At 41.3% G+C, this 22,685-nt stretch overlaps 1 protein-coding gene across 3 annotated transcripts in view; it reads left to right on the top strand.

Moving 5' to 3' along the window:
• abr (ABR activator of RhoGEF and GTPase) overlaps nucleotides 1-22,685 on the top strand; it is a gene marked incomplete at its 5' end in the record, with an annotated part of 129,052 nt that overhangs the window by 27,279 nt on the left and 79,088 nt on the right. For all 3 annotated transcript variants that reach the window (XM_083910742.1, XM_083910741.1, XM_083910743.1), the window contains one exon: nucleotides 17,629-17,810. In XM_083910742.1, coding sequence (XP_083766868.1) covers nucleotides 17,629-17,810 — 182 coding nt within the window. The remainder of the gene's footprint in view (nucleotides 1-17,628; nucleotides 17,811-22,685) is intronic.

The raw sequence follows: 22,685 nt of genomic DNA, 5'->3' as shown, positions 1-22,685 counted from the left end.
ACCAAACCCATTCTTCGTCTTCTTCTTCTGCCACCCCGTGCCCTCTTTCCTTCAGCCAATCGGCACAGAGTAAGACAACCAATTGACCAATGCCGCATCTGCCGTGTTTACGTGCTCCCTGAAGGCAGCGGCCATGATTAAGCATTCAGGTTAGTCGAGCAGTAGAAAAGAGAGGCGGAAAAATGAGGGGAGGAGAGGGGGAGACAGGAAAGGGAGATGAGGCCATTATGAGTTGAGAGGGTTGATGGATTGCACTCGAGCGACAAACAGTCACCCAAACAGAGATAGGTGAACAAACTCAGTTTCCCATCACCATTAAAAAGAATCTCAATGAGAAGAGTGTGGGGAGAAATTGGAAAATAGTGATATAAAAATACAAGTCATAACAAAGAGCTACTTGCTTTGTTTCCTTCCTCTGCAAATGCATGGATACTTGGCTTCCATTTGGAAATCACTGTTATTTATAGTCTTGTATTGTCATAATTTCTCACTATAGTATAAATAGAATGTTGACATATATCACAGACTATAATTTCCGTTTTGCATCGCTCTTCTTTAAAAATCACTGTTCCCTTTTATTTACCACTTACTGTGACCTTTTGCAGATGGACTCAAGTCAAAATCAATGGAGTGCTATGCACAAGGTCTGTCTCCACTCTGTCCATGCAGATGACCTTGTGGGTCTGAGTGCTCCCTTTATTAGGCATCATGCTGCTTCCCCTTTCCTAAAATAAACACCAATGAGCAACAAAGGAACATTGTATATCAATATGTGCATAATTTTCAGTCTTTCACGTTATTTTTCAAGTGCGTAAAGAGGAAACCGCGACTGTTGGTGACATATAAGACACCTTGCAGTTTTTACTACTTGACAGATAGAAGACGATACACGTTGGCGAGTATGAGAGAACAGGAAAACATCACAGTCCAACCCCTAGAGCCAGAGAAATCTGCAGAAAAGTCAATTCTTTAATACATTCACAATTTTTCACACTTTTCATAGCTTTTCCTTTCCCCTTATGCAGCTGTTTCTCCCGCAATGAGTTCTCTCTGGACAGGAAAGCAGCCAAAATGTGAATGTTAGTAGCAGGTTTGTAGACCGTTGATTCCCACAGTTATTTCAATATTGCATTTAAAGGTTTAACTTAACTAGTGCTCATTTTGGAAAACGTTGGTTGACTAAAATTCTATCTACCCTTCAAATAAGTGATTATTCCCAGGAAAAAAATTGCAAAGTTTGGAGTTTACAGAGCCTATAGAGTGAACTTAACGTAGCAGACCTCACCTGAATACCTGGCTAGTTTGACCATTAGGGTTACTGTAGAGACCTGGTGGCACAACATGTCAGGTTCATGCCCTAAAGTATATTTCAAAGGCTTATTCTAAAGCTGTAAAACCTTTTGTAGTGATAATACACCAATTCAAATATACTTTAAGGGTTAATTTACTTTAATTTAATTTAATTTCTCCAATTAAATACTCAAATATTGCATATTGAAACCTTCAAGGTTACTTTGATGTCATTGGGCCCATTTACATGGGCTATCCAATCACAGTCGCCAACCTTATGCCCCTTAAATCGTCTGCAAAAATTTCCAGCATCACATCCTGTGCAATGCCATATCAACAACAAGTTTTATCTAATTTCCCTGAGGGAGTCATCCCAAGGGATCAATAAAGTCAAGTCTAAGTCTAAGGGTTAGGGTTAGGATGCACCAACATTTCCTCCCGTCTTTGACATGGAAGTAGAATGAGACGACGTATAAACTGCAGTACTGTTGCCGGAAATTAAATGGTGGGGGTGTTTTTCTTCTGACAACACATCAACCACAAGAGCCTTGCCCGATCAAATTTATAGATACGAATATAGTACGAAACATACAGAACCATAGCAAGATCCATCTCGCCGTCCATTTTGCCATTCATCATTTGTTTTGATTCACTAGCTTATAGAGACATAGCACCACCTATGGAGAGTCAGATGGCCAATAAATCGATTTTCTACTCCGCATGTATGCTCGGACTCGGCAGGTTACCCAATTACCTGTCTAAGTAGGACTACTTTCTTAGCTCGTTTTAAACTGTGCATGTAAACGCACTGAATGTTAGCCACAAGAGAAGTCTATTGTACGGGCTCATTTGCAAGTCTCTTTTCTTGATATAATGTCTGAAAATTGCTTGAGATTGTACCAAACCTATGGCCACGAATCTGCCCCATATTGTCTTAATTGGACTGTGGAGTGCAATAAAAACACAACACAGTCGCCGTCAGGGTTGCCTGCAGGGGTAATCGACGACTGCTTGCATTTTAATAGCGTCAGTCATTGTGGCTCTTTTGTTTCACTGCACAGTGTGAGATGCACTTCACATGAGCACATGCCCACATAGAAGCACGGAGGGTTTTACTGCTCCACATGAGGCGAAGATGCCCACACAGTTAAGCTGCTCTTCCACATTTTGATGTGCTGCATGTGGGTGTGAGTTGGCAGTGCAGAAACTCGACAGCACACGTGAAGGATTGAGTTCCCCAAACTGCCGGCAAACACGGGGAGTTAGGGGAAGGTGTGAAGGTGGCTTGTAAATATATGGTAGATAAGAGTTGTGCTAACGGTCCAGTGCATAACAATTTGGATGATTTGGTGACAGATGCTTGAATGAATATTTAAAAATAAATAAATAAATAAAAATGTTTGGTTTTTGTATGAATAAGCCTTTCATTGGTACTTTTAGCAAGGGCCTTTCTTTGGATGCCTACAATATTTCTAAGGCAGCCCGGACAGACATAAGTGGTTTCAAAATCCCCTACCTTGAAATGATGATGGTCTCAAATGTCCTTTTTGTCTGCAAACCAAAATTATTCAGTTTTAATGATTTCTTTGGTATATGGATCAAACTGGTAAACATCTTCCAACATCTTCTTCAGTAGCTATATTTACCGCTTGATTGGCATACAAATATGTCATGTAACCATGCCAATCTGAAAGCTCTGCACCAGCCCATTTGGAAAGACATTTCATTCCGTAGATCCAATCATGACTTCCTATTGGACAACAGCGTGCATGTCAAAATATGCTGTTCCTCCAGAACGCTCGATGCATGTGTCCAAGCGCTGCAGTCGGATCATTTAATTTTGCGTCCATGTAGTCCCAATGACGATTGGCATACACCAGAACGAATCCGTTTGGAATGGAGACATTTGTAAACATAGCTAGTGTCTCTTGACCAAAACGAGCGCTTCCACAAGGTGCGTACGGTTCGTGCGGAATTAAACTGAGGTTGTGCATCATCATCGGCATACTAGTGTCCGTGCGGCTCAATGTGGAAATAGGCGGATGACGAAATGTATGTCCCGCGGACCTTAGTGGACTCGCTCTCTTCACACGTGGATACAGAAGGTATGAGGTCGCTAACTTTTCCACACTGGACCTTTAAGGTCCTGGTATACTTGTATGTAATATCTGACTTCACCATCGGGTGGCGGTACAAGTCTGGACATAGGGAATAGAAAGCAAACCAGAAAACCTCTGGTTCAGGAAGGGGTGTCGGGGTGTCTGCCGGTTTCGAGAGTCGCCAGGTCGAGATCGGATGACTATCCTTGGCAACTACTTTTGTTGTCGAAATGTTTTTTCTAAATGGTCAGCGGGGCTTAATACTTCAACCTACTAGTGGGGTGTAAATTCAGTTCGATCATGCACGGACCTAGCGCACGTTTCCAAAAACTGGGTTGTTGCACATTGCGCACTGATGGCGCAAATCATGTATACCAGGGCCTCTATGGTTGTCTCTTTGTGTTAAAGCACTGGTGGGTCTGCACCTGAACATGACCTCTTGTGTCTGTGCCAACAGACACAATTATGTATGATCCTAGCTGTCCTAATACATGAAAGCAGCGGGTTGTATCCAACCATTGCAGGCCTTGGGGATTTAAACCAGCTAATTACAATGTATAGTGGCTGGCTGCCATGGTAACGGCGGTTGGTTTTGGGGCGACAGAGATGGGGGGGTAACATCAAGTCATGCATGTGGCTGTGGAGCAGAGAGCCTCTTTATATCTCGCTGCCTACAGGCATATGGCATGTGAAGATATGCAGCTGCAGTAGAAATGTCATTCATTAGAGGTTTAAAGGGACAATATTGCCTTTTATTGGGCTCTTCCCTGGCGGGGAAGTGCTCTGGATGTGTGCACACAGGTTCTGGAGTGGATAATGGACCCCCATCTTCAACTCGCACCATCTCTGTACATCTGTAGTGGAATGAATATGCAGCATAAAACACTACGAGAGGCTTTCGTCGGATGTTTCTCGCGGTTCGGATTTTAGATTGACAACTCTTAGTCTGTTGCAATTAAAGCTTTTCGGTGCCATCGCTCATTTTCCTCTCCCCTGTAAATAATGTGTGGGAGTCCTGCCGCTTACTGACCTTTTAAAGTGTGCTCAGCCTGTTTCCTGAACAGAGTGGTTCGCATTATCTCAGGACACAAACCATTATCATTTTTGAACAGGCAGCATTGAGGGATGAGGAACAAAGACCCTGGTTTAACTGCATGACTCAGAGGCCGTCAGACCATAACTCCTCACATCTTTTTTTTTTTTTTTTTTTTTTACAATGGCTTAGTGAGGACTATTTTAGCTTTACTGTTCCATCAATCAAGCCAATTGGGACATATATTTGTTTGTATTTGTTGGGTCAGATGGTCAGAGGTGCATATGTTGACATCTGTGATATTGGGTTAGAAATATTACATCTATTTATAAGAAATATTTAGAACATGACACAGAGGCACATCCTTGTCCATCATCTATCTCTATGGAATCTCTATCGCCTTCTGTGGAGTAAGTTCCTCAACACTGTGGTAGTGATTTGACCTACTTTCTCCGAGAGTGAGAGAGAGAGAGAGAGAGAGAAATGGAACCATCTCATGTTTTTTTTCCCCTCCACTACTTCAGTGAGTTATGTGTTCATTATCTGTATTTTACAGTAGTGTTACTTGTCCAGACTGCATCCAGGACTTAGAGCTTCGAGGTGCAGACATGTGCAGTTTGGCTCGGGCACTTAGTCGGGCAGCTGTCCAGGGAGCTTTTGATTGCCGTTGATGGAGAATGCATTTTAAATATTGTATGATCACGAGACTAAAATCGCGATAAAAATACAATCAAGTCCGACTGACTCTCCAGGTTTATTTTAAGCGGTAGAATCCACCGCTGAATCTTTTCCTTCAGCTGTCGTGCTGCTGTGTGAAACTGTCGTGCTTTGCCACTCGTGCTGTGTGCTTCTTCTGCCTCGGTGTGAAATGCGTCACTCGGTGTGCGGCGTGGGAATATAGCGCCACAGACACTAAAACAAGAAAACTGCGATACTGAAACACAGAGAGAGTCGTGTGGAGCCGATAGGCTTAATCAGCATTGCGTGAACTCATGCAACAGACATTCATTCATATTTAATGGCGACTCGTGACATTTTTAACAATGAATTATAAAGGATGGATCCACTAGGCGTTGTACATGTAACCTAAAATATAAGCATTCCCTCCATCAGGCAACTTTAAAAGCCAATATATATTATTAAAAACACTCTGCACGGCTACTTAGTGAACTGAAAGGGTTCAGAGACGATTGTTTTGTCTTTCTTTGTTTTAGACGGCGCGTGATAAACATTGTTCAGTAAACATCTGTTCGCAAAATGCTTCACCAATATCTCTTTCACCTTGTGGAGTGAACGTGAGAACACACTTCTAATTTAAAGCATGAGTAACAGGCTGAATTGGATTCTTTCATTGGGCAGGGAGACTGTGCTCTCCGAACATCTGCTCATCTGTCTCAGTTTGCACATGTGGCACTGTGTTCTTCACGTTTTTTTTTTGTTTCCCATAATTCAAAGTATAGAAGGCGTCCTTATGTTTCCCACAGGTTTGGTAATTTACTTGTGGTGGAAGGAAGCCACCCCAAAATGAAGGGAAATGCCACCTCTCTGTATTGATCACTAACTAAGCTGGTCTGATCACAGATGAGATTGTTCCCAGGGGGAAGATGCAGCATGAATTAGAGAACACACAATCTGTCGCACCACATCTGCCTCCCTAGCCAGCGGCTGTAGAGTTTATCAGCCTACAGGTTTTTGTTTCTGGACTGTATTTTCAACGCTGACTGTATGAAGACAAAGACGTCGCAGAGTGCAAAATGCCAATGAAGCAGCAAATCAGGTGCAATCAAAGGTTTATTTTCTGTCCTAAGACCTGAAGCATCCGTGTAATTTGCTTCATTTAGCTGCGTCTCATTAGTCGTCACCACAGCAGTGTCTTTTCCTCCCTGCTTTGGTGATTGGCCCAGTGTTTTTACTGGATGTCCTTTCGCGATGCAACCTTTTCCTCCTCTTATCATGGCTGACAAGCGGCACCAGGAGTAAACACAAACCTAAACCACAGTGGCTGCATCTATTTGTCTGATGAATCAATATTTCCAAATGCTCGCTGACCTTTTATCATTCAATTAATCAGCCAAGTATTATTTATGTATGCATTTTGCACCTTTTTTCCCTCGGAATCTTTTCATTCAACTGTATATTTGACCAGTTTCATATAAAATATTTAGTTTAATTGTTTTCATGTAATATATAGAGTGCACTCCAGTAGACTAGAGAATTTGTGAATCATTTCTTATTATTATATTATTCTTATAATATTATATTTTATATATTATTTATATATATATGTATGTATATGTATGTATATACATATATATGTATGTATATTTGTTGCATATATAATATATATGCAACAAATATACATACATATATACATATGTATGTATATATGTGTATATTTGTATATGTATATATGTGTATATATATGTGTATATATGTTTGTATATATATTAATTATTTAATCAGATGGAGGTGAGAAAAAAAGATATATGGTCAAATACAACCCTGTATCATATATTGTCACTGATTTCTTGAGAATATTCAGGTACCACATCAGCATGTGGATCAAACCCCTGTCCTTCGATGACCCCGTTCTACGGCAAAATCTACAATTACGGCTTCTTTTGGCTGCCCTTTTCGGGTTTTCCACAGTGGATTTTTCCTGTTTGCATTGTTGATTTGGCATAGATTATTTTATGCCAGATGCTGTTGCAAGCATCTGCATAATTTGGAGAGAAATTGCTTCGCAGCGACGATACCGGTTGCAGCATGTTGTCCTCCAGAGCCTCGTGCCGTGTCGCTGCAGTTGGAGAACTTCATGTTGACGATGGGAAACACAGGCTCAGGCTGTAAAAACACCCTCATGAAGGCTTTTAATTTCCCCTGTGTCACCTCCTGATTAATGGCCATGGGAACACAGGGGGGCTGTAAAAGCTTACAAGTATACACCATCAGTACTCGCACTCAACAATGACCACACATTTGTCAGGTGAGTGATGTGCTGTCACGGCTCCACGCGGAGTGGAGTGAATGCGTCGTAGCAGAGTAGGACACGAAGAGGGAGGTGGGACGGTCTTGTTGTTTTGCTTTTCCTCTCTCTGTCTTTTATCGGAGTCCTCGGAGAGTTGGATCTGTTATGGTTGAGCTCCTTTTACAGCTTCTGTGAGCAGCACTGAAGAGGGGAGAGGAGTATCTTCTCAACACTCGCACTGCCACGTACATCAGAGATGGAACGATTAATATAAACGTGTACAGCGTTTCACACTCGTATTCTCTTTCTCTAATTATCTCCCCATAGAGACTTTGGAGGTGCAATAACAAACCTGGCCTCATTAACACGCACATCTAATGTAGAAAAATGTGTGGGACTTTGTGTGCGTCAGTCACTGCAGCTGACGCACTAATACAGCGGCCTGGGTGACGGTGTTATCTGGCTGAAAGGGTGCAAGGCATGATGTAATCCCTCTCTCCCTCTTATAAGAGGGAATAAAAAATGCTGAGTAAAGGCAGTGCAACTTCCTGAGTGAATTTTCACATTGCGGTACCAACTTTTCTCCCCCCGACTTTTTTTTTTGCTCTGCAGGTCTGAGTTCATAGAGAGGGACGAGAGAAATGGAAGGTTGTTTTTCTCTCTTTGTAAAATAATTATATTACCCATGCGCTATTATGGTAATGATCTTAAAATCAGCCCCGCTTCTGAATATCCTCTGAGGCCCTGCCAAACCTTGAATCTCAATCTCTGATCAACACACAAGATTACGATCAATAATTCCCATAAATATTGTTTTCATGTGAACATGGGTGGTCCAAAAATTCACTGCAGATTAATAATCAGTTCACTTTTTAGCTTCAAAACAAGGTACTCACACCTCAACGAGTGTAATTATCCCTAAACATAAATAACAATTTATGTATAAAAAAAAACAAAATTAACTTTGAGTGCAAATTCTGAAATATTAGGCCTGTGTTCCGGCCGACTGACACTGGAGATTTACACATTAAATGCTACAATATTGCTATATTCCCTGTTATACTAGGTCAGGTTTTTTATTTAACTTTTTAATCATTTTAATAATTATTTAAACATTTAAACATCATTTAAACATTTAAGTCCTATTAGTTGGCAAAGTGTGAAAACAAGATGACTCACTCGTTTTTGTGGTCCTCTTCAGTCTAAGTGCAGGAGACGAAAGATGCGATGTTGACTTCTTCACTCATTGGGACGTCACAATGCGCTAAATTCCTGGAATTGTTGTCTCGCAGAGCTCCGCTTTGTCCGTAAAACATGCAAGAGTGCTGGCGAGGGCAACCGTATCTGAAAACCTGAAGTCCGCGAAAAGTTTTATTCTTGGCTCCACAGTGCAGCACAGAGTTCTACACAAACTTCCATCCTCAGAGGATTTATCTGTCCAGTGGATACATGTTATATATGACGCCAATGTGCCTGCTAGAGCCTGCAAATGCACATTTTTTTAAGGTGGACCTTTAAGGTGGAACTGAAAGAGATACTACTAAACCGAGTGTTCTGAACAGGGCTGTTTTGGCAGGGTGATTGAACTGCTGTGGTCCTTCATCCTTATGATATTTTGACCAAAGCATGTCACAGACATGTTTATTAAGACACCAGGGAACTAGGTTAACTTGGAGAAATAGAGTATAATATGACCCCTTTAATTACCTTTTTACGGTCCACCTGCAGTACAGTCTTGGTCCACACTTTGGGAAGTTCATAAGCAGGCAAAGTATTTTCAACCGTCTTATTTCTAGTGTTCAATGATGTTTTAGAATTTTTAACAACACACTGTGTTATTGCACTTGAGAGCAAACTATTCTGAGGATAAGCAATTCCGTATTGAATCTCTCCATTGTTTCTTTTGGCATTTTAAGAGCAATTGATTCAGCAGATCAGTTGATAATGAATAGGTTTTTGCTGCCCTCAACAGTTCGACCATGAGCATAGTGCAATGAATTAGAATTAGAAAAGAAGTAATGGCACTGTCAGGGAATGCATTTGTTTGCATTGGAGCTGTTCCATTATATATGTATGCACTCACTCTGTATGGCTGTGTAACAAATTTAAATACAAACATTTTCCTCGTTTTGCTGCAGGATGGTTATATAAACTGATATTATCTGTTTCTCATAAACAGTCGTTTGCCTCCTCTGCTCAAACATCACTGTCCGTACAGCTCATCTCCCCTCGGTCACATAGTGTGGGCACAAACAGCTGTGACGCGCTCTTAAAATGAAAGATAAAAAAAATAGAAAAAGAGAGAACCAGCCATGTTTGTCAATTCAACCTGAAGCTGGAGACACAATAAGCAGCGAGCTGTCACTCAGCTGCCCAGTATGTCTGACTTTACAGATTTAATTCACGCTGCGCAGCTTCTCTCTTGACTAACTGGAGCGAGGAAGGACGTGATAATGTGATTTTATAAATGTGTAAATACATTTAGCAGCGTACACTGCCCTTATCTTTTAAATGTCAGCATCTAACGCTTGTAACAATGAATAATTTTACCATGGACTTTGAGCAGGGATGTCGAGCTCAAATGGCCTGGGGGGCCAATGAGCGTCTAGTCTGGTCTGGTCAAGAGGAGGCCTGTCTCGAAATTGCTTGTTTTGATATGGAATAAATAGAAAATTGTGTTCATATTTTATACTTAAAGAATATGTAAATCCTTGGTCAATATGTTTAACCTTAAATTGACTAAGTCATTTTATTTCATCCTTAAATCCAGTTGTTACAGATAATGACATTCCCAACAGGCAGCGATATATCACATTCACAACGGGGGGTTGACATGTTGTCATGTTGTCATGGTAACCTTTGACATTTGACTCTCGGGATTGGATCAGTTCATCCTTGGAAGTTTAATTGATGGTTTCCTGAGATGTTGCATTCACATACAGATGTAGAAAAGATAGAGACATATATTATTTATATGTAAAAATGGATGGAAGTTACAGTTATCCACCAGGGGGCGACTTTGTTGGTTGCAAAAAGAAGGTTTCAATTGGAAACTAGTTTCTGCTCTTCTTCAATGGAACATAATGCAAATTTTGTAAAACTATGATGTCATGTAGAGGAAAATAGCATAAGCATGGCACACGAGTGGACAGCAGTATATACAGTCATATAGGAGATTGCGAATTTCAGGTTTTTAAAACAACAGAAAGTCAAATGGCTAATCTCAAAGCGTCACAAGGGGAAACTGTTTCGAAGCCAGAACACTAAATCCATGTTTATATGCAGTGTTTGCAGAAATTAAGGCCCTAATGCACCGTACTTTGTCATATTTTCATACTGTTGTTTCTTTTTTTCAAGTGAAGGGTGCCAAAAAATTGTTAATTTAGTATTTTTAGTAATGGAAAGGCAAAAAAAAATAAACATACTGAACTGTTCCACTCGATGGAAACATGGCTGTTAGCTAAGGGCTGTTTTCCAAACTTTTTCTGCCGGACACTCCTTAAGCAGATGGAAACAATAAAATAAAAAAAAAGGAGCTATTCTTTTCTTTAAATAAACCATCTTCCACCACAGTTGCTGTTCTGAAACTGCTGTGTAAGCAGTCACATTCAAACACTGAGCTTTTCCACACTGTCACTCACACTCATGTGGCTGCAGATCTGTGTGTGTGTGTGTGTGTGTGTGTGTGTGTGTGTGTGTGTGTGTGTGTGTGTGTGTGTGTGTGTGTGTGTGTGTGTGTGTGTGTGTGTTTCCGGTGCAACCCATGCCTCATTAACCGGAGTCTCATTAAGCGAACCCCACCAACTCACCAGAGCCTTGTGAGTGATTGTGTAAAGCACGCGTTTGTGGTGCGCGACACAGTGAGAGTGTCTGTGCTCCCACATGGCTGATCTAATTTACCTAAGCATTATGTGGTGCACATCCAGATCCAGATAGAGGAACACAGGATCACAGACTGGTGTACGTGGTATTCAAAGTCATAGGAAAATTCCACACTGAAACTCTTGTTGACGGAATGTGTTTGTGTATTTTAATCTGGGACGATGATGTCAACTTTTTATCATAAAATTTCCGTCAAACGACTCTGCAACAGATGCAGGATTTTTAGAAAATAAACACGACACCCGGGTGAGCCTGGTAATTTTGTCTTAAGTGCTTTGTTTTGACATATAGACTGCACCTTTTCCAGCATGATTTTATGAAAAAAAAAAGAAAGTTCTTGAAACTTGGGAGCATTCATCAAGTTTATACAACAAAAAAGTGTAATGTGTAACAATAAATCATAATCCAGTGATGCAAATTATAACTAGAAAAGCACTCGGAGAGTGCAGACCTCCGCCAAGGCAGCTCAGCCCCCCACAAAATAGCAATACAAATAGTGATAACGTCCATGCCCAAAATGTAATCACTTGTTTCTGGTCCCATTGCGCACTTTTCCTGAAAATTTCATCCAAATCCGTCCACAACTTTTCGAGTTATGTTGCTAACGGACAGACAAACAAACTCCGGCGAAAACATATACCTTATGGTGGAAGTCAAAGAAAAGGTAAGATCACCCTGATCAATCAGTCCAACCAATCGATGAGTCGACAGCAAGTTCACTTAAGTTGTTGATAAAGTCATTTAGGAGGAAGTGATTTTTCAATTTGACTTTTACTGGAGGACAAGAAACACAATAAGTGGTCAGTGCAGCACTAAATCAGTCGAGAGAGCAACCGGGAGATGAGATGTTTGGATTTACCAGTTGAAGATGAAATGGTGACTACCAGTCACATTGTGACCATGACACAAGACGATTTAGCAAAAGGAGAGGGAGGTGTCGAGCGACACTCGGGTCAGGTCACTCATGGCATCCGTAAAGATTCACTTTTTAAAGAAAATGTTAGATGATGAAAGCTTCTCATGTAGGGATGGGTCAAAATATCGATTTGGTGATCAACTGTATCGCCATGCAATACCTTATTCGATACGATTGATCGATCGATCCCTGCCAGTTTGACAGACTGGGCATCACTACTTCACGTTTCCTTGCGGCGGCGCTGCTCAAATGAATGAAGGAAGTTACCTGGCAGAAGAAGAGGTAGTTTAAGGCGGGATAATGGCTGAGAAAGCCACATTAAGAGATACAAGACCTTGTACAAGATACCACATCCATGTTCAATACATGGGCTCTTTGTTCTCCATGTTGTGAATAAATAGAGAAATCCTGCACTTTTAAATTTTTACGGCGTGACCCTGAAAACTTCTGTGACCTCTGTTTACCTGTTGGTGGCAGCTGTCGCTGATATACGGCAAATTGTAGACTTGCATTTTCGCAGAAGAGATTGGACCCCGTGGAAACTTCCACGGTGAAGTGAAGTTGGCCACCTGCAGACTTAGCTCCAGCTCTAAGCTGGAAAGCTGCTTACGGTTTAATACGTAGATATAGTAGGTTGGCATTCTAGTTCAATACAGTTAATTTGCTCACTGGCAGTGCAACAACATATTCTGCTGCAACTTGTGGGTTCCAGAATTTAGTTGGGCCTTTTGGCTTTTTCATGATTTTGTTTGATAAGTGGTTGAATGATTAACTATCTGACCTATGCAGCTATCCAGTTTTATTTGGTTCCTGCTCCGTAGTAGGACACAACATGGTGTACCCAAAATTCGAGCCCATAAACCCATACTATTGATTTTAACAGCTTAATGACTCATAAACTTTACGTAAACGACAATAACTATTGACCAGCAAGGAAGCTTGGTGATGCCTCTCTATGATTTATTGCTTTTATACAGTAACAGTTCTTTTGTATGTGTGTGTGTGTGTGTGTGTGTATATGCATTTGTTGCTTCCTCCTTGTTGGCAGTAGGCGTTCTTGCATACAACATTTGAATGGAAGCTTTGTGAATAATAAAGTTACAGCTGCAAACCAACCCTCTTCCTTATCACACAACTATTTCTCAGTTGGTGGTGTGTTTAATGAAAGAAAATAGGACATCTTGAGGACTGCGATGGTGTTTTGGTCACGCAATAACTCACAGCGGCACACTTATGGCTATCTTCTTTGAGGCCGCATGCTTAATTCGCTCACTATTCTCAAGCAACGGTGAGTCGAGTCGCATTTGTGGTTGACTGTGTAGTTTCTCTGGTGGTCTGTATCCGTGTGTTGACGTGTTTTCATGTGCTCACGTAGCCTCACTTCCCTGTTGTATTGATTTGTCAATAGGATCTCCCTCGTCTGCATTTCAACCCTTTTACATGATATTGTCTCCTGCCCTAATTGCATGTCATGTTGAGCCTGTCCAATTTCTAATCCTGTGAAATAAATAATTTGTCTGTTTACCGACTGCTCTGTTGAGCAATAGTAGCAGGTTACGACTAATGAATTCACGTCACTATTAGAAAACGGATAAAGAAAAAAAATCCTCCTGTGTTCTGACAGTGCAGCATTGATTTCCCTGCTCTTAACCTGTCCATGTAGAAGAAACATGCACATGTAACAACACACAAGCAGTTGCGCGGTGTGAAAATATCGATGTACTAAAATATCACAATATTTAATAGCATGGCACTGTTCCAATTCTTTGACGAAGTGTATCTGGCTGGTATTTGGCTATTTAACTCTATCCTCCTCAGTTCACTTTAGGGCTGCAACTAATGATTGTTTTCGTAATTTTTGATTCATTGATTAGTTGTTTGATCCAGAAGGTGTTGAAATATGTCGATCGATGTTTCTCAGGCTGCTAATAACGTTCTCAACTGTCTGGTGCTGTCCAAAAACCAAAATTAGTCAGTTTTAAAGCTGAACTTAAGTCTTTTGGCTATGGAGTACACCATTTTTAAAATTTTCGCCGACTCTGCCATCATGAACATCTAAATCTACCGCCGCCTCGATCTCGTAGCTGGTACCTAGCTAGGGGGTGTGCACATCGTGCTGTGAAAGCAATTTGTGTATCTCACGAGATTTCACGATATCTCCTGATTTTGAGGATTCCAGGCCAGCAGCCCTGATTTTGCAAACAGATGGTGGGGGGAATGGAGACGGCCCCCAGTCTCCTTACAACAAGCCATTTAACCATTATGATGACGGCAAAGCTGTTAAATTAGTGCTTTAATTATTGTTTATTGAGCATAAACACCAGAAAATATTCACGTTAACAAAAAAAGCTGAATTTGGGAATTGTCAGAGACGCCACAATACATTATTATCACGATATTGCGCATGCAAACACTTGGCATCATCTAGTGGACTGAAACTTCAATTGATTTTTTTATGCTACTCCACAAAATGTTTCTTTGTAGCAATTAATATATATGCTAAAAAAAATCCTTATAATATTGCCATGCAAGATATCATGTTATTTCACCAAATTGATTTTTACCCCTGCCCCTAGTATCTGTGGTGTTGATTGAAAAATAAAATCCAGGTACCATTCAGACTGAGCCATATGAGCTGTGTAATGACTTTTCACTTCACATGCTTTACATGAACACCTGGTTCCTCTCAGTCGTTCTCTTCCTCGTTAAACCCCACAGCTTCCATTTTTTGAGAACTGCCTTCTGATTCCATATTCTCCTTTTAGCAATTTTTACATTTAGTAGTGCATTGTGAGTTTTTTTTTTAAGGTGGGAGACATTTTCTACACTATACAAAATGAACTGTATTCAAAACATAGTCTGATTCCAAGCCTTTGGCTGCTCTTCATCCATGCAGAACCCTGGTATATTCACTCTGGGTCAAGTGGAACACTGAGCCTTCCACTTAGTAGACCACAATATTTCCTCCCAACTCCCAGATGAGCGGGGAAATGTGAGGATCTGAGAGCTAGCTACAACATCGGGAAAACACCTGACATAAAAACAAGTCTGTCAGTCATCCGAGTAGTCAAAATTTGCTTAAATAGCTTCCGGAGTGACCTGGTAGTATGTCAGTGGCAACCATAATAAGAGCTGTTCCAATTCCTTAAAAACTAAAGTTTCCACTGAATGGAATGGTTCGGTTTGGTGCATATTGTTTTTGAGTTTCCATTAGGAAAAAATACCAAAATACCCAGCCCCAATGGTTCCATTTTTTGGCACCCTTCCCTTGGGGTACCAGAGTAAAATTCTACCGTATGATCTGGCTGGAGTGAAACTGGCTTCACCCACAATAGTCAGCTAATTGTGCGACATAAATATGTCACCGATTGTGGTGTAAATATTCCATGGACTTTCCGTTCCAAACTGTGCCATACTCACTGCACCAAACTGAACTGTATCATGACGATGAAACACAGCATACGGCGCTTCATTGCTTCTTTTCATTTCTCTCGGCATATTGGATACACTTGACCATCCTTTCTGAAAGGAAATTAAATAATCCTCCCACCCCTCATTTAAATACAGCAGCAATATACAAAACGAAAACATGAAGCTTACACAAAAAGGCACCCATGAGTGTGTGTAAGTCAGCTGTACGATCTAAATGCACCGTTTGTCAGCTATTTGCCCAACAGCTACAAATAAACCATATGGTAGCTGTGACTCTTCATGCAAACTCGCCCACTAACACTATAACAGATGGAGGTTTTTTTTTGTTAAATTGGCAGATGGGTGGTCCTCCGGTAATGGTGGGTTATGGTGCGTGTCAGTAGGTGACAGACGGTATGTGTCGCCATCGACATTAGCTTGCTTGATGGTGTGTGTCATTCCTGTGGGGATTGACCTCTCCTACTCTAACTTTTACATTCTTTGTGACTTGTTAGATTTGTCCAGTTTTCCTGAACGCTGCACTGTATGTGCGTGAGACTGCGGCGAGCTTGGCGTGAGGTTATGCGCAGACGGACAGTCAAAGTGACGCACCTCCCTCAGGATTCTTTTGTCGAACATTTGGTTCCGCTCTTTCACCAGCCTTCTGCCGCGTGGCTTTTTTGTAGTCGTTACACAGAGTTACACAAGTACTTCTGCCAGTTCATCAAGGAATATGCTGTGTTTTGTCAGATAAACCGGTTTGGTTTTTCCCATCCTGGAAATGTATTTGCATTTCAGTGTTCAGTGTTCTCACCAGTGCTGTCCATCCAAAATGTACTTCTTTGGTAAGACAACTGATATAAAGGTCAATGTCAAATGATTCTACTGTATTGCCCCCTTTACACCTTGCAATAGATGGCAAACAGATCAGCACTTCACCACGCATTTACACCTGGTATTAACATGCATCTCCGTTGTCCACATTGAGATCCGATTGCTATCCAATCGCAGTAACCCCGCTATTGTTTGGACTCCTACTTTTCGAAGCAAGGGGGAAAAGTCGTCTTTGACAAGCAGAAAACCGACAAAGGCAGATGTAACTTTGGCTGTGCTCGGAGCCACCAGACACATCACATTTACACCTCTGTTCGATGTGGTCGCAATGCATCTCCGACCACCTCTCGAGGTGGTTTCGCAGATCAGATAACAATCCTCGGTTGCATTTACACCCGTTCTCACAAGTGGTCAGGCGCTATCGAATTGCAATCCGATCACAGGAAACACATTTTATTTCTAGGTGTAAAGGAAGCCTACATCTGACCAGGTTTATACACATCTTTTTTGAAGTCAATGCAGGACTTGCAGCATTGTATCCTTTCATTTGGGCTGTCACTGTTACTCAGTCTCAATCTCCAGTGTCGTCATTGAGTATCAGCAACTATACGACTGACACTAAGCCTAAAATTCAGTACAAGTAAACACAATTAATACAATTAAAGTAAGCAAGGGACTATGGGGTTTGTCGGTTTTGTAGTACTAATAGGCCTCTTGTCTTTGGAGTTTAGTTTCATATTTTGAGTTTAGTCTTGTCTTTAGTCTTTTTTAGTATGACAACTAGACTTTGACACCAAGCTCTTGCCTAAGGTACATCTAAAATGCTTATTTTATGGTTACTTACACGTAATTATACGCATATGCAAGCAAACTTTGGGGTACTGGGTTCAATTTCTGCCAAAAAATCCACCTAAATGTCACACACTGGACTTTTAATCTCCACAGTGATGGGTGACAATAGAATTTAATGCTTGAAAAGGGCATTGAAAAGATGCTGGACTGTACTCACTGAGTTGTGGTCGTGTGTGTCACTGGAGCTTAGTGACGGACGGCATTGTTCTCTGTGGTGAAATGTTAACCGGCATCTGTCTCTCTTCTCCCACTCCCCCCCTCTGTTTTCCCATCTCTACCTCTCTCTCTCTCTCTCTCTCTCTCTCTCTCTCTCTCTCTCTCTCTCTGTCATTCGGTCCTGCAGATTTTAACTACAACACAGATGGCTACGAGGGAGACGGGGCAGAGGACGGCAAGTCTCAGGACGGTTCGGAGACGCTGCCGTTCATAGATGAATCTCCCACCATGTCGCCTCAGCTGTGCTTGCCCCAAGGGCATGATGGAGAAGCGGTCTCCCCCTCACCACCAGAGGGCCTGCTGCATGGGGTAAGAACACACAGACACACACACAACAGGGACGTAGATACAAATCTGTGTCAGTCCTCAACATTTCAACGTCCACACTCCTGCTCGTGTTTTCACACAATGGAATAATGGGACAGATGGGAGAAAGAGGGGACATGAGACATAAATCATAAGCTGGATGTTCCACTTTGGTGATCAGTCACTCCATGACTGATCACCGTTCACATGTGCGGCACACGCTCCAGGCATGTTTCCTAAATATTTCAAGGAATATACTGGTTTTTATTCCTATTTTCTTCCCCTGAGTTGAGTTCGCTGGTGTGATATTTAGTATTTCTTTGCTTTTGTATGTTTCTTCTTGGAAGTTTGCTGCTGCGGCTTGACCCGTGGTAATTGATAACAATTACCCACAATAGCTGGATTGCCTGTAGCTCGCTGCAGGTGGCGCATTCACAGCAGCAGGAAATGACCACTGAGCCTGATGGGGTTTGACGCCAACAGCATCAGACTGCTGTTCGCTGAGTGAATTAAGAATATGTCGTGAGGACACTATTTATCCACTATGTAAAGAATTGCTGCATGTTTTGCAGCGGTTTAACCTGTCAGCTGACAGTGTTTAGTGCTATGTATATGTATATATACATGTATGCATATATGTATATATGTATATGTGTGTGTATATATATGTATATGTGTGTATGTGTATATGTATGTATATGTGTGTGTATGTGTGTATACATACATATATATATATATATATATATATATATATATATATATATATATATATATATATATATATATATGCGTGTGTGTATATATATATATATATATAGTAATCGATTAATAATTGATTAATCGAGTAATTGTCTCACCCCTAATGTGTTATGAGTTCCCCTGATTTTAAAGGCTGTTGCGTTGATAATCACTGTATTTATTATGTTGAATAAATTAGCCAAATACACAATATATTATAAGTTAAATATTAAATATACAGATTATATGGAGTTGACAAATTATACTTAAAAAAAGTGACCCGATTACACTTTTTTAAGCTTAATTATTTGTGTTGTAGCAGAATTTTACTATATTTATAGGCATTTTCATTGTTTCTCGTAAATATACTTCATTTAAAATAATAAAGAAACAACATTGATTGATATTAAAAAAAATTATATTGTATATTTTTCCTCAGATCTCCCAGCCCTATCTGGAATTTCGAAACAACTCTCTCAACTACTTAAATTATAAACTACATACAATCTTAAAACAGTTTATGGATATCCATATCTGTTGTTGTTGTGCAGTATTGTTGTTTCACACAATGTTTTACCTGTGTATTTTGCCATCTGTGGTTATCAGTGTCACGCCTTGGCGCCTTGTGTGTGTGTGTGTGTGTGTGTTTGCATATTTGACACCATAGGGAAGTCCAGTGGGAGTTGTTTTGACCTTGACCTGAAGCGACACACTCTTCATACGTCAGAGTGGCTTTAACGTACACCATTTAAAAACATTCTGATTTTAGAGTATTAATCCTGAGTGATGTGACTCTGACATTAGTTATATGTGTTTGTCACAGCTATAGAATAGTTTACCTTGAATCGTCCTGCATTTCACACTCTCTGTGCCTTCACCATCCACCTGCTGTCAGAGCATGTCTCATGTTTGATCTCTTTTCCGAGCTGCCCCAGTATCACTGCACGATCATGTAAATACAACACGCCCTCGATCGTTGATCTTTTAGTAATAGAGGTAATAAATGAATTATTCAACTTCTAGTCCTGTCAAATTTCCCTCCAAGGCCACTCCGTGCAGGGTCACTCAGCTCGTGTAAATGGGGCTCCATCTAGTGGCAGCATGGGGTCAGAACAGACCAAATATTTTTTTACTTGAGGATCTTTTCTGACTTGCTCTGGAACAGCATTACTGTACGGAACAGTTCTGGATCTGATGATAGGGCACAATGTCAGCCATTATTGTGTCGTAATGAATTATCTTCAGATCCACAAATATAGTTGAGGTGACCCGTTTCAGGAACACCCTTAAAGGTTTAAGAAAGTCAGTGAAGTTTATCCTGGCTGGTTTTAACGAGAGATTGTTTGTGGAGAGTTGATGTGAGGCACTGTTGTCTTTGGACTAGGGAAATTTTCCACTGATGGTGTGTTTTCTACTCACGACCTTGTGTAGTCAGCCTTGCTTTTCCACTGAACTTGCAAGAGCACCAATGCTTACACCACCACGCTAAAACACATTTGTTTCTATGTCTGGTAGGGCTGCAATGTTTGACGATGAATTGAGTATTAAATGAATCATCAACTATTTGACTTTATTTGTCTTCCCTCGCTCCTTATGCGAATCTTTCTCTGCCCACGTTGATCACAAATAGACGTTGTGACCCAGACGTACAAGCCACAAGCACAAATTCATCCTTCTTTATTTTCCCCAACACTCTTCCAAGTCAGTGGCCTGCAAAATGAGTCTGACCTACTTAAACGGCCAAGAAAGTTGGAAACCTGATGGGAGAGGCTTGGTTTCCTTTGGTGAGCAAAGACGATGTTTTTGAGACTTCCTGTGAAGGAGAAAGTATACAGATCAGTCGCGTCATTAAAACATGTAGCTGTGATTTTATTACTGTGGATGATTGGTGTACGTGTTAAACCAGAGTGTCGATGAAAGAGTTGGAAGGGTTTTGTAGAGGCAGAGTAGTTCTGGATGCCATTTCCTGTGAAGCGGCTTTCAGGGGTCAGAGGTCAGAGGTTGTGGTGGTGTGTGAATCGGCTCCATTCATGAACATGCTCGCTAAATTGCACACACTAAATCACCATCATTTCCTGACTCTAAATTAAAGTTGCAGTGTGCACAATTTTTGCCAATTTGTTTTTGACTGTTGTTGGTGTCGGCTTCATGAACAGAAAGTGATGTAACATTTGTATGCTGCATCCTTCATCTGTTGGACATGACGGAGGGAGCATTTGCATGTATTCATTTTCAAATGTAACAATTCCATTGTTTACATGGACGCGAAAAATTTAACTATCCTATTGTGTATGGTATTGTTGTGGTATGGTATTGTGTATATCCATGCTTCAAGCGTTCAGGCAGAATGGACTATTTTGGTTGATTCTGCTCATTTGTTTCTGAATTGGCTATGGGTGTTGGATCAGTGTTGGATCATGTTTGGTTGGTTTGGTTTGGTTCGGTTCGGCTTGTCCTCATAGGAGAACCCTTTTTTGGCTCCAGGTAAAACCTTTATAAAAAGGTTCTACCCTTTTGGAGGGTTCCACCAAGAGCCCTTTTAACACCCTTTATTCAGGAAAGGTGTTTTAAAGGGTTCTTTGGATCAAAACTTGGAACCATTAGTGTTACCAAGAACCCTTGAAAAACCCATTCTTCGGGAAAGGGTTTTTCAGAAGCAAATGGTTCCTGGTAGAACCTCAGCCCTTTTAGAAGGACCCTTTTGGAACCCTTATTTCTAAGAGTGCACTCCGACCAGGCTTTAATTCCGATTACTTTAGAGCTGAAACTAACGATTATTTTCGTAATTGATAAACCTTTCGATTTCTTGATTAATCATTTGGTCAAGAAAATGTAAAAAAAAAAAAAAAAAGCAGTCATACTCCAACCTGTGTGAAGCTCTTTAGCTTTACTAGCACAATGTTGCTGTTGCCTCCATCTGTTTTTACAGAAAAAAACAAATCACCATGCACAACTGTGTGAACTCATTTGACAGTGATTAGAAATATCACACACTGCAGCTTTACTATTCACATTTTCCAGTTTGGTTTGACGAACATCTAGAGCCATTGATTTTCTTAAATTAGCTTGTCTGTAGCACAGGGGTGAACATGGTTTCATATTTTACTCCCACGTGCAGCCTGTGTTTCCCGGCTGTAACCCAGTGAACTACATGACCTTTAATTGGAATCAGCCGCAGCAGCAGCAGCAGCTCAACATCCAGGGCTCTCAGCAGATCAATAAAGAGACAATGGCGAGAGAGGAGGAGACATTATAGAACCCTGCAACAGTCGGTGATTTAAGGAAAGAGAGAAGGAAGTGGATTTAGCTTGAAGTAAAAACTATAAAAGTGTGAAGTAGAAAGCAAAAAAAAAGAAGAAAGAGTGAGGCATAGAAAGAACCCGGGACATGTAGACATCAAGGAAGTGGCTGGATAGCGTTTGTTGTGATGGGAGGGGCGGCAGCGAGAGAGAGGGCAGACCTCATCGACCGAGGTGGAACAGTGGCACACACACACACACATTTACAGAGTACACACACTTCCAGACACACACCAGGAAGCTCAGCAGCGGAAGGGGGTGGGGTTGTGTAGGCGGGGTCCTCTCTCTTTCTCTCTCTCGGTGTGTCCAGACGACTTGCTCTGAAGGGAAAACACACTGATGTGTCCGGACAGGCCCTGAAGAGGGGGAATCACAGGCTGATAGAGGAGAGACAGAGGAGGGAGAGAGGGAGAGAGAGAGAGAAGGAATCATGGAGGAGGAAGAAGAGGAGGTGCTGTGCTACTTGGACAGGGTGCTGGAGGAGGAGGAGGAGGAGGTGTTTGAATATGGGGAGCTGGATACCATCACTCCATTACATAGTCAGTTCAAGGTGAGACAGCAGCTGGAGGCAGGCGGAAATACACACACACACACACACACGCATGCATGCATACTCACATAAGTCCACACTTTTGCTCTGCTAATGCTGTGACCAGGGTTCAAAGCGACATACAACAAAGTGGAAAGTGTTATTGGTGTGAAGCAGCTGTACTTTAAGACACAAGTGTGACAAGCGTGTGTGTGTATGTGTGTGTGTGTGTGTATGTCAGTCATTGGTTGTCTCAGTGTGGCCCGATGAGGCAGCTACTGCACAGCACATGTCTCTTCACTGAACTGCTGC

This window comes from Microchirus variegatus, assembly GCF_963457635.1.
Source record: "Microchirus variegatus genome assembly, chromosome: 2".
Lineage (NCBI taxonomy): Eukaryota > Metazoa > Chordata > Actinopteri > Pleuronectiformes > Soleidae > Microchirus > Microchirus variegatus.
This window is presented reverse-complemented; position numbering and strand designations above follow the sequence as displayed.